Source organism: Rhea pennata, chromosome 19, assembly GCF_028389875.1.
Source record: "Rhea pennata isolate bPtePen1 chromosome 19, bPtePen1.pri, whole genome shotgun sequence".
Taxonomy (NCBI): domain Eukaryota; kingdom Metazoa; phylum Chordata; class Aves; order Rheiformes; family Rheidae; genus Rhea; species Rhea pennata.
The window spans coordinates 7,464,125-7,475,827 of record NC_084681.1 but is presented as its reverse complement, the minus strand read 5'-3'; the positions used below and the strand labels follow the sequence as shown (position 1 = coordinate 7,475,827).

Sequence of the window (11,703 nt, the reverse complement as noted above, 5' to 3'; positions counted from 1 at the left end):
TTCTTGGTCTGTCTGCTTTTCTTTTCTTTGAGCTTACTTTTGCAGATCCTAGCTAACTCAGCAATAAACCTGAGTCCCACTGCATTTTCTGTAATGCAGATAAATGATCTGTTCACCTCTGTAACCACACAGTACAGGGGATGTAGTTACTCTGCATCTGCAGGTGACCAAGTTGTTCAGAAGATGGACTTGCACTGCTGGGGTGTTTTTAGTAGTGATCTGCTACACAGTGGTAGATAAAGTTACAGTAGTTTTACAAGCAGTGGTGTAGGGCTTGTGGATGGATTAGGTGCAAACAATTGCAAAATGAGTTCTTCATCTGAAAGGTCACCATATAAATGCTACAAACACCAGTTGAAGGAATTGAGAGGTCTTGAACTGTGTGGGTTCTGAAGTTTTATTTACTTATTTATTTATTAAAAAAAAATCCCAAGTATTACCCCTTTAATCCTGATGATCTTCTTACTCTCAGTTCTGGACTTTGAATGATGTAGATCTCACTAAACTCATAGAAGCAACAGGACAAACTCTTCAGACTTGCATCTATTTATTTATTTATTTCAAATAGGTGGAATTCTTAAACACCTTTCCCAAAAACAGATGTTTCCATACAAGAAGAACTGCCTTAACTCCCTTTTCTGATTGTCATAAGGGACAGGTAGTCATGTTTGTGGTAAGAATTCCTGTCAGACAGAATGAAGGTATTTCCCCCAGATTCCTTCATTCTTTCATTCAAATACCTTGTGAGCCCATAAACGCTTTAATAAGAGTGTGTATAGTTTTGCTAAACTAGAGTACAAAGCAGTTACCCTGCAGGTCCTGTGGCCTATTTTTGTTAATTTAGGTGACTGTAATAACTACAGCTCTATGAACCAAGCAGGAAAAAAAATTGCAGTGGAGGGAATAGAAGCAGTAAGATAGAGGCCAGCTGAATGAGCAGGGCAGAGGGCCGGTCTCTAACTGCTCCATTTTATAAAAACGATACTGAAAAATAACAATGACAAGATGAAGTGACCGTAGAGAAGCACCTTCTCCAGAACTGGCAGAACTGGGTCCGGCTCCCGCGGTGCACACCGGCGTCTGGTTTGTCGCCCTTTTTCCTGGGCCTTGGGAAGGTTAAGCAGTTCTGTGCATTCCTTTTCAAAGTACTTTGTGGTCTCCTTGCTGATGTTTTTCACTGCCAGCTCAGTGCGTGCATCTGCAGACAGCAAATTTAAAGATAGCGGGATTAGGAGATGAGTACCAAGACCGATATTATTTGGGGCACTGGTTGCGCTAAGGAAACCTGCCCTCAGGGGGAACCTGCCATAAAGTGCAGGTAACCTTGTCTATTTGTTTAAGAGATTATTAGTTGTTTTACCTTTCTGGAAGCTTCTGGGAACCTTGCCTAAGTTGTGCTGATGATACAGCAGGAGAAGGGTGTCTAACACAGCCATGATCATTAGCAGGAAGGTGCCTAGGAAAAATACCACTGCAAAACAATATGAAAGCAAAGAAAGCAATTGATAATTGGTATAATTTTCTTTTAATCTATAGAATTATCTGTGCTCAGTTGCCAGATGGTGGAGGGGGAAATTTGTGTTTCCAGCAAGCTGATAGAACTTAGCTATTCATGACTTCAGTGTTTGTGAATGTCTCGCAAATGCCCTACAGCCTTCCTTAAAGTTGGTATCTGAGTTAACATCAGTTAGTTTTTGTTCAGTAAAGACAAGTACCTATCACGGGGGGTTTGTTGGAGGAAGTTGGAAGGATGTTGTTAAGAATCACGGCCAGCATGGAACTACCGAGGATGATGGCAATCTGGAAATTGACTTTTTCCTCAAGAGAGCTGGGTCCAAACAGCACGGCCATATCTAGCAGGTAGAGGGCACACGTCGGGAGGATCAGGTTCAGAACGTACAGAATGGATTGTCTCTCCATGGAAATCTGTGAAAGAAGATGGGCAAAATTTAGGTAAGCAAAACACAATGTGCCGGCTTGGGTGAATGCGGATGTGCTATAGTGCCTGGGACATCTCTATCAGCTCAACGCCTTGAGATAAGCCTTCTTTCCCCACGTCCTCTAGAAAGGCCCTCAGAGTTGCTTCAAGACCTGCTCTGTTTCTGTGTTGCAGCCTGAAAGAAATAAATCTGTGTTGTTGGCTCCCTCCTCTTGTTCCTTGGCAGGGTAGGACAGCAGACTGCTGCCTGCTAGCCCCCACCTCTCTTTTATTTTTATTTTTTTATGAGGATGTTTTGATGAAGAATTAAATGTTCGAGATATTTGACTGCCTGGGCAAGAATGGAGCATAGAGCAGCCGGTGGGTCTGAGAGGTTCTGAACACCTCAGTTTCACGGTATGGGGGCACCAAGCCAGACACATCCTGGATTTACTGTGTAGCAGCACCCTGAATACTCTACTACACTATTTCTAAACGTGGCTCTGAAGTACACGTGCTCTCAACTGTCTGATCCCTTTTCAAGTACCTGCTGGTGAGATTATTTAGATATTTCAGACTCCCAATACTCTTTGGAGGTGTTACTTAATCTTGTGAGACTAAGGACAAAATGTCCCTTGTATTTAAAAAAATCAACTGTCATTTTCAGGCAATGTTCTCTAATTTTTTCTGTCTTTTTTTTTCTTTTTTTTCTTTTTTTTTTCAAATCAGCTCAATAAAACATCAAAGTGCTGCTGTACCATATAGGTTATCACAGAAAATCGTGTATCATCCATCCCTTCTTCATATTCGATGACACTCAGGTTGGTAAACTTCCATTCTCCATCAGTCAGGAAGTAAGTCTGGCTGATTTCCTTCATTTCAGCTGACGTCCGTTTCAGCTTCATGATAAGGTCCGTTACTGCTTGGGAAGATTGGGGAGAAGGAGAGATATTGCAACAATTCAGTTATTTCCTCTCTCTTTTCCCTCCGAACCTGAGGTGCCTGTAGATGGGGAAAGGCAATGGTTCTTGCACTGTTCTTCACACCTTATCAGAGAGAAATTTAAAAGGACTCCAGTGAAGGCACTTGGCTGGGACCTCTAGGCTGTGGATGAGAGGGAGCCCCTCGTGAATTAAAAGACAGTTATCCGTTGTGAATAGGAGCTGGAGGTTTTCATGTCACCTTTGCTTATTTTTCAGCCCTTTTTGGGAGGAGTAACTCTGATGGGCAGATTTGGCTCCCTGATATTCTATCCTTAATTTCCTCTAGTTTTCATGGTTTTTGGGTATGTTTAAAGATCAGTTCTGCAAAGTCATATGTGAACAAGTGCTCTTGTTGCAATAAACTTATCTAGTCACTTGGTAAGGCAGAGCAGTACCAGGAGGAAGGCTTGCTAGGGAGCAGCCCAGATGCTTCCAGCGACATTGCTGGTAGAGGTGCCAAAGTGGCATGACTCTGTTCCAGCTCATTTGCCCTGATGCCACGCAACCTCAGCCTCCCTTACTGATTGCAAGCACGTGATGCTGCTGAGGAACCCAGGCAGTAACCAGGGTTCATCTCATTTATGCCTCCTCCTGCAAATACAACCCCGTTGTGATAAAACCTAGCTTGCCACCATACCTGGATAGAGAAATGAAGCCACGCTTACGTTGCATGTCTGGGTGTCAAATGGAAACCTGAGGATCTTCAAGCTGCACGTGATGGTAACCTGTAAGGGCAGGGCTGCGTTGAAGCCACCATCATGCGTGACAACCAGGTACTCCAGTTTGTTCGACTTCTGTTCGCTGACTCTAGAGGAATCAAGGGGTCAAAAGCATCATAACTTCAAGATGCTGCAACGCTCCGCAATCGGCAAAAGCTTGGCCTGTAAGCGTCCCATTGGGGCAGCTCTGCACGGTCACCGAGCCGCGAGGCATCGCAGGAGGGTGGCAAGGGGAGGAGGTGCGGGGCTTGGAGGAGGGCTGGTGAGTACCTCTGCACTAAGGTTTGCAGTAACTGAATCAGCACAGCTCACACGCAGGGCAGCTGGTTTCCTCCCTCTGCACCTCCTATGGAAACTCCTTGCTCTCCCCTTTCCTTCCCACTCTTGCCTGTGGCAAAGGCTCATGGCTTGGCTCTTTGCTGTGCAGGCCTTTCCTTCCTTCCCCTCGGCACCCAAAGAGCCAGCGGCTGCTCCCAACCCTCTGTTAGATCCAGAACAGTTCATTCTGCGCCTTAAAAAAATGCTAAGGGTAATTTCATTCCACTACGCTGCTGCTCTCTGCTTCCTCGGCTTTCGCTGTAGCCCAGATGTGGCATTTCTGGAGATGTTATCACATTACAAAACCACAAAGTGTTTTGTCTAAACTGCAGTCCCTGTTACTGCAAGTTACAGTTAGCCTGCGGGAATAGCCTTTAATTGAATGAATTTGTCCCATTTCCTGCAATACCACCAATGGTTTGCATCCGTGGCGTTCCTCTTAAGCGAGCGGATAACAATGAAATGTGAACCTACTCTTCTAAAATGAAGAGTGGGGGAGACCAGTACGTATCCAGTGGCAGAACAACTTTGGAAATGTTACAGAAATCCTGTGGGTTCCAATTCACTAGAGTGTTTGTCCACTCCTGGGGGAAGAAATTGCAGGAGAGAAATGAGTGCTGGGCTCGGCGCCAGCGATCGTGCTCATCGTCAGAGGACAGAAACGCTTTCAAGGAACCTACCAAGTTCAACATGAAGTAAAAAGTAGCAGTCTGGAGCTTTTCAGCCTAAAGAAAAGAAACAAAATGGAAGATATTTAGCCGATTTCCTTAGGTGAACGCGATGCAGAGCTCAGAAGCTGTCACTGCTCAGTGGACAGCACAGATTGTAGAAACGGCTCGGGGGGAGACCTGGAGATCTCGGTGCTATGACTGAACAGGAAAATGGGAGCACAGGAACCAAGAGTTTGAAAAAAATAGATGTTCATTAACATTTTCAGGCCAGTGCCCTGAGATCCTGCCTGAATTGCTCAGTTAAGTCTTGGTGTATGGCTATTTCTGGGACCCAGAAGGACTCGGTACCGTGTTCCTAGAGCCTGGTGTAAAGCGAGGTCACGCGTGGCCTCGTGTGACTTGGACCCTCTGGGAAAACCAGCAGCTCCAATCTAGCAACTGCGCAGAGCTTTCTCTTCTAAAGACGCGGCAGCAGTTTTTGCCTCCTTACCACAGAGAGAATAGCGATCAGCATGAAATCCGTCTTCACTTCCAGAGGCTCCTTCCAGTTTCTCTTTGGTAGCACATGTGCATTCAGCTTGTCCAAAGAGGAAACGTTCAGGTGCTTGATAACATCGTAGTAGGTACAAACGTGCCCGGGAGCAGCCCCTACTAGAATAAAAGGCACCTAATGAGAAAGGACTAGCCTGTGGGAGAGACAGGTATTAGCAGAGAAAGGATATGCAGCTGTGGATGTGAAAATGATGATTAGCACAGGAAAATCCCATTTCACATAGGCAAGAACAGAAGTCGTCAAAGTTTTTCTAAAGCTCTTGCACTTACCTGTCCCAAGAGAAAGGGTGAGGATAGCTAGAAAAGCTCGCTGCATCTTCTCCTGCATCTGACTAAGAGTACAAGTGGTGCTGTGTGTCTTATAGACAGTTTCTAAGACACGTCATTTGTTACATAGATGGTTATTTGATATTTTTTAATGAGGGATGGAAATTTTCTAAACAAAAGCTAGAGTCATTATGTATTAACTTGCATTGGAAGAAGAATTTGCTAATGGTTTGATGCACTCAGCTGGCTCTCGGTAGCAGCCTTTTGTTGTGGTAAGATAGAAATAATGTCATTAAAAAACTTCCAACAATTTGAGGGAGAGGAAAAGAAAGCTCCACAAAGAAAAAGCCAGGAGCCAGAGCCACTCCAGAGCAAATCTTGTCTCATTTATAAGGTTGAGAGCCTGCTGCAGCGGCATGCTGGGCTCCCGGGGAGGTGAAGGAGAGGCCACTTTCCTTCCAGGTACTTAAAGTGATGGTTTCCTTAGGAGGGAATGGCTCCAACTCATGTGTACTTGGAAAGTCCCATCCTGATGGGACACTGAGTGTTGTGTCTGAGACACGCAGTGGAGGAGCAGTGGGAAGCTCATGGGGCATGGGGAAAGAGGGGATGACCTGTGTGATGGGGCTAGAGGGCTGTGTTGGTTGTAGGATCTGGAGGGTGACAGCTTTATTGGAGGTGGGACAACAGCGGCCCCACGGAGTGGGGGGCCAAGAGGTTGCTTGGCCTCCAGAAATCTCTTAGGCTTGACAGCAGCTGGTGAGATGTGTGTGGACCGGGCTGTAATTCTGTGGATTCGTCACATTGCTCTTTGAACCTCTGTAAATTTTTGGTATCTGTAGCAAGGTCCTCAGCTGCATTGTACCTGTGTCTCTCCCGTCGCAGTGCACCCTGGGGTGCTTTCAGTGGATTTCAGTCCCCCCTGCCCCCATGCAATGAGAAACAGGACAGGTGTTCCCTGTTTGTCTTCTCCACGGTCCCCTGGTCTTGTCCATCACCCCTCTCTGCAGGGGACCCCTGACCCTCCCCAGCTTCCATGGTCTGAGATGCAACTCCCTCCTGGCTTCCTGGCACTATGCACACACCGCTGCCCAGGAGTCGAGGCTTTCTGATAGCTGCGGGTTCATCTTGAAAATACAAACCCAGCCAGGCAGCCCCTGTGCCACAGCTGCGGCTTAGGGAGAAGAGTAGCCAAGAAGAGAGGAGGGGGGATGCTGAATTTGGGTGGTGCTTGCAGGGCCAGACAAGGAGACAGGATGACCTAGATACTCAGAGAAAGCCCCCCCTTGCAAAGCATCCTCCTTCTGCCTCTGCCTCTACCTCTGCAAAGCACCTGAGCCCTGGTCCCCTGGGACCAGCAATTGCAGCTGGCAAGACTTGATTTCCCCAGAGCCACCCAGCTGCAGCAGTGGACAGTCCTTTCCTGGCCACACCGTCTCAGATTCTCACTTTTCATCCCACCGTGGCCCCAGCAAGTCTGGTGCTGCCGCGCTCATGCCTGAGCTGGTGTCTGGGGGAGCAGGGATGGGACTGGGGACCTGGGAAGGGGGGGGTGGGCTGGGGTCTCTGATGGGGGGAACCCAGGCAGGTGCAAGTGATGCTGCGGTTCAGCAGCATCAGCAGAAGATGCAGCAGGAGCGACCGCGTGGCCTAATGGATAAGGCGTCTGACTTCGGATCAGAAGATTGAGGGTTCGAGTCCCTTCGTGGTCGGCTGGGTTTTTACTATTATTATTGTTGTTGTTGTTTTCAGTGCCCCTCCCCTCCTTATGTGCTTTGCGCCTCTTTCTCTTTGAGGACAGGTTTCCCCATGGTTTCCCTTTTCAGGGAGCTCGAAGCAATGAAAGGCAGTTTCCAAGTCTTTGTTTCTGCAAGAGAGAGAGCGTCACCGTGCTGGGACTGGTGACAAGGACGGGAGGAGCGCCGGCGCGTGGAGGGGCGCTGAGGCGAAGACGGCACGAGGTAGGAAGCGCTGCATGTGCATGGTTTTAAGTGCGTTTGTGGGTTTTTTGGTGTCCCTGCAGCAAGGCTCCCTCACACTGCTGCTATTCAAAGGGACCCTGGATTTGGGGCCATTTCCCAGCAATGCAGACAGCTTTCCTATGTAGCCCCAGTGGCCTAATGGATAAGGCACTGGCCTCCTAAGCCAGGGATTGTGGGTTCGAGTCCCATCTGGGGTGAGGGTGCCTTTTGTGCGTGCCCTTTCCTCCCGCACTCGCTGCCCTCATTTTAGTGCCACAAGCAGCGCTCCGAGCCCGTTCGGACCTCACGGAGTTGGCTGTGTTCAGCCGCTCGGGCAGGAAGGGATCGCTGCTCCCCAAGGACAGGGGCCGATCAAGGAGCCTAACGCCAGGGGAGAGCCTGGAAACGCACCCGAGCGGCCGGAGAGCCAGATCGGAGCAGAGCCGCTAGAGACGGAAAGCTTGCAGAAAGCTGGGGGAAGACGGGGCCGCGGCGGGCTCCTCCTCGGGAGGAAGGAAAGCGAAGAGGAGCAGCTGCAAACCGCCCCAAGCCCGGCAGGCCAGGCGGTCACGCGCGTGGTTTAAGCCGCAGCCAGGCTGAAGGGGAAGGGTGGGATTACTTTTTTTGCAAAACAACTTTTTTTTTTGCTATTCCTCATGAGTTTGGATGACTCTTGGGAGCTTTTCTGCAGACGCCTCTCTTGGCTTCTCCCATGCAGCGTTTTCTCTGCGTGCCTGGAGATGCTATTGCACCCACTGGGATGTCCCCGCCGCGGCAGCACGAGGGGCTGGCGCTGGTTCACGGCGCGGCGGCACGGCTGTGCCGCTGCGTGCAGGGCGGCCGCGGTGCCCCGCAATCCCTCGCACGCGGCAGCCACCGCTGCTTTGCGGCCCGGCGAGAGGCGACCAGGGCTTCTTGCTCTGCTTGCCCGGGCGCGGGGAAGAGAACAACCCCAGCAGGGACGAGGCCTAGCTCAGCAGCGCTGCGAGGTGTTCGCGGGACTGCCCCATCCCTCAGGATGGCCAGGGCAGGCAGTGGTGCTGCAGGGAGCTGTCTCAGGTCTCCTGCCCCCCTCCCTGGCTGGCCATTCTGCAGGCCCAGCGTTAAAACGAGCCGCCCAACCACGAAGGGACTCGAACCCTCAATCTTCTGATCCGAAGTCAGACGCCTTATCCATTAGGCCACGTGGTCACTGCGGTGCTGCACGCTTAGCGCCGCGCCTGCCACTAGCCTCACCTGTTAATTAAACATAATCGCTCTTCTTAATTTAAATCCCTGAGATTTCTGCAGGTTGGCAGGTGCCAAGGAGCGAGCCCAGCAGGTACAAACTTAACATGTCCACAGGGCACGAGAGCTGCTTGCAGAAACTGGTTTCTCCTCACTCCTTCCCTGCACAGCAACACTGTCGTCGCCATTGGGCCACATGTCGTGGACGAGGACGTTCCCCATGTAATATATCTGCCAAATGCTAGGGAAAGACGCGACGGGTGCAGCCGAGGTGGCTGTAACCCAGGAATCAACGTGTCCCCAAAGGCTCTTGCAGCTGAGGAGGAAATTAAAAATCTCTACCATGCCCTGGCGCTGGTTTTGCAGAAACACTTTGTTTTTTAAGGCTGGATGAGATGCATGGATTTGGGGTAAAGGGTGTGAGGATGGTGTAAGAGGTGTTATTGACAGGGAACAGGCGGGAAGCAGGAGTCCCTCCGGCCCTGGGATGTTTGTCCCAACAGGGGCGCAGCCTTGCCAGAGCTGGTGCCCGTTGCTGGTGGTTCGTATGAAGCCGGCGGAGGCGTGCGGGTTGCTGCCGTGGCCTGCGGTGCACCTGCACAGCGCCGTCCCCATCAGGGCACGCGGGTGCAGGGGGGGGTCCTGCGGCACCGTGCTGGCTGCCCGGTCCATTGGGCAGTGGGACCCCTCGCCCTGGCTGCCCATGCTGGGCGATGCTGGAGGACTCTGAGCACAGGGGTGCACAGGGACCTGGCCAGCAGGGCCAGCGGGACCCCTGGGCCTGCATGCCACGGTCCCCAGAGCACAGGTACGGGGGACCACGTGGCCTAATGGATAAGGCGTCTGACTTCGGATCAGAAGATTGAGGGTTCGAGTCCCTTCGTGGTTGTTTTTAACCCAGGTGGACTCTCAGGAGCTATTTCATTACCACCTGCTGATCGCTGGGGTGACAGTAACACCCCAAGGGGTGAGAAAATACCCCTTGAGTGAGTGGGGCAAAATGGGGGGGAAGACCTCCTTCCTTGCAGGGAACCGGCTTGGGATGCAATCCCCGCTCCCCTTGGGGTGGGATTTGTGTCCCCTCTTTGCTCCCCAGGGCAGAAGCAGCAGCCCACCAAACTGCACAAGTCGCCCCCGCCGGGGGAGGGATGCGAACCGCCGACCTGCGGCGCCACGGGCGGGCGCTCTGCCCGCTGCGCCACGCGGCCCGCGGCCGGGGGCGGGCTCGGCGCGGGGCGGGGAGCAGCGCGGCGGCGGATAAAAGCGCGGATCCCCCCCCGGGAAGCGCTGCACGACGAGCCGGGGAAGGCGGAAAGGGGAGGAAAAGGCGGTTCCGGCGCGGACCCGGAGAGGGCAGAAAATACCTGTCACCCCAGGTGGGACTCGAACCCACAATCCCTGGCTTAGGAGGCCAGTGCCTTATCCATTAGGCCACTGGGGCCGCGCACGGAGCACCTTGTGCCGGTGCCCTCGCGCGCACCCCGGCGTCGCCCCTGGCAGTTTGTCCCGTGGGAGAGGTCGCTGCGGGGGCGCCGACGGCAAAACGCCGCCGCTCCCCGGGCAGAGCCCCGGTAGAGGCAGCGGCGAGCAGGGCGGTTTCTTGCAGCAAAACGCCCCGCTCGGTCGGGGGGGGGGGGGGGGCTCGAACCGGGGAGTCCCGCACCGCGGGCCGGCGCCCTGCTCGCTGCGCCACGCGGCCGCCGGCCCGCGCCGGGCGCGGCAGGGCTGCGCCGCGGCCCCTTGCAGCGGGCTGCGGCGCCTCCGCTCGCTCCCTCCGGGCTGTCTCGGCTGGGAGCGGGGCCGGGGCCCCGCGGGACCATCGGGGAGAGCAGGAGCGCCGCCTGGGGAGGGAGGTGCTGCCTCTCGCCTTGTGCCGGGCGCAGAAGGGACGTGTGCGTGGCCGGTGCCCAGGCCCTCGGTGAGCAACCGGGGAAACAACCTTCCCTGTGGTTCCCTTTGGCTATCCGAGAGTTAAGTGCCGGTGCCAGAAATAGCTCTCCACGGAGCCCCAGTGGCCTAATGGATAAGGCACTGGCCTCCTAAGCCAGGGATTGTGGGTTCGAGTCCCATCTGGGGTGACCCTTTTCTTTGGGGGACGCAAGGCAGTTCTCCCGCACAGTTTACCCCCCAGGCCAGGCGCTGGATGGGATGAAACAACCGACATCATGGGAAGCCTGCCCCTTTTCGAGCCTTTACCACGCTGGGGAACAGCATTGCTCGCCCTGATGCATGCCAAATGCGTACCGATCCTGCCTGGTTTTCCTTTTCCGGGTCCTTGGCAGGGAAGGGCTCGGCGTGCACCATCCGTCACTGCAGCCTGGGAGCCGCAGGTGCTGATCGAGGCCCCCCCCGCCCCGGTTCACAGCTCTGGCAGGCTGCAGGGGCTGGTCTGAATGAGAAGTGTGTTTCCAGGTGAGCAAACAAGCACGATCTCATCTTGGAAGAAGTTTATGGAATCTGAAAAACATTCAGTTCCTCCAAAAGCATGTTTGATTTTTCAGCCCCTTGAATCCTGGTGACTTTTCTTGCTGTGACTAAAGCCTTTCAAGTCACAGCTGGTTTCACTTTTTCACTCTCCCTCCCTCTCACACCTTTTTGGGGTACAAATTCTGGTATCGTTCACCAGCTAGCAGGGACAGGGATGGTTTTTCTGGAGGGAGGTTTGGAGGCTTCGGGAGTAGCAGGCTCAGAGGATGTGCATCCCTGCAGCAGCCCATTTTGGGGGTGATATGGGACTGAGCCCCCCCCCTCTACTTCTTGCAGGTGTAAGTCTTGACCATGAATGTGTGAGGGGAAAACTCAAGCTCCCCCCTTCCAAAGGGGCACCTGGATACCTGATTACACCCTGAGAAAGCTAATTAAACTCAAGGAATCAGTACAAGTGACCCTTATTTGTTCTTCTTTAAAAGAGTCATGATTCTCTTCACCCCAGGTGGGACTCGAACCCACAATCCCTGGCTTAGAAGGCCAGTGCCTTATCCATTAGGCCACTGGGGCACTCTGGCAAAATGAAAAAACATCTAATTTCAGGAACTTTGTATGAGATTTCCCCAATGAAATGCTCTGGTATTGGTGAAATCTTGCTTA

At 52.5% G+C, this 11,703-nt stretch overlaps 1 protein-coding gene and 7 non-coding genes across 8 annotated transcripts; 4 read left to right on the top strand and 4 right to left on the bottom strand.

The window, feature by feature from the left end:
• Positions 1 to 1,698: 1,698 nt before the first annotated feature.
• LOC134149199 (5-hydroxytryptamine receptor 3A-like) lies at positions 1,699 to 5,489 on the bottom strand. Its single transcript, XM_062592109.1, has 7 exons — positions 5,432 to 5,489; positions 5,100 to 5,260; positions 4,619 to 4,663; positions 4,413 to 4,522; positions 3,539 to 3,708; positions 2,677 to 2,837; positions 1,699 to 1,926 (listed from the first exon to the last, which is right to left on the bottom strand). Exons 1-7 carry the CDS (start codon positions 5,487 to 5,489, stop codon positions 1,699 to 1,701), a joined length of 933 nt encoding a protein of 310 aa, XP_062448093.1.
• A 1,578-nt stretch (positions 5,490 to 7,067) lies between these two features.
• Positions 7,068 to 7,140, top strand: TRNAR-UCG (transfer RNA arginine (anticodon UCG)). Its single transcript has one exon. It is a non-coding gene; the product is annotated as a tRNA-Arg (tRNA).
• A 394-nt stretch (positions 7,141 to 7,534) lies between these two features.
• TRNAR-CCU (transfer RNA arginine (anticodon CCU)) lies at positions 7,535 to 7,607 on the top strand. Its single transcript has one exon. It is a non-coding gene; the product is annotated as a tRNA-Arg (tRNA).
• A 900-nt stretch (positions 7,608 to 8,507) lies between these two features.
• On the bottom strand, positions 8,508 to 8,580 carry TRNAR-UCG (transfer RNA arginine (anticodon UCG)). Its single transcript has one exon. It is a non-coding gene; the product is annotated as a tRNA-Arg (tRNA).
• Positions 8,581 to 9,432: 852 nt separating this feature from the next.
• TRNAR-UCG (transfer RNA arginine (anticodon UCG)) lies at positions 9,433 to 9,505 on the top strand. The gene has a single exon. It is a non-coding gene; the product is annotated as a tRNA-Arg (tRNA).
• Positions 9,506 to 9,984: 479 nt separating this feature from the next.
• Positions 9,985 to 10,057, bottom strand: TRNAR-CCU (transfer RNA arginine (anticodon CCU)). Its single transcript has one exon. It is a non-coding gene; the product is annotated as a tRNA-Arg (tRNA).
• A 564-nt stretch (positions 10,058 to 10,621) lies between these two features.
• On the top strand, positions 10,622 to 10,694 carry TRNAR-CCU (transfer RNA arginine (anticodon CCU)). The gene has a single exon. It is a non-coding gene; the product is annotated as a tRNA-Arg (tRNA).
• An 846-nt stretch (positions 10,695 to 11,540) lies between these two features.
• Positions 11,541 to 11,613, bottom strand: TRNAR-UCU (transfer RNA arginine (anticodon UCU)). The gene has a single exon. It is a non-coding gene; the product is annotated as a tRNA-Arg (tRNA).
• Positions 11,614 to 11,703: the final 90 nt, after the last annotated feature.

Bases quoted from the DNA above. Each gene is read 5' to 3' on its own strand.
- LOC134149199 (XM_062592109.1), bottom strand. From the start codon at position 5,489: ATGCAGGAGAAGATGCAGCGAGCTTTTCTAGCTATCCTCACCCTTTCT. The intron at 5,261-5,431 runs GTAAGTGCAAGA...CTTTTATTCTAG, and splicing joins CACCCTTTCTCTTGGGACAG to TAGGGGCTGCTCCCGGGCAC. The intron at 4,664-5,099 runs GTAAGGAGGCAA...TCTTTTCTTTAG, and splicing joins TGATCGCTATTCTCTCTGTG to GCTGAAAAGCTCCAGACTGC.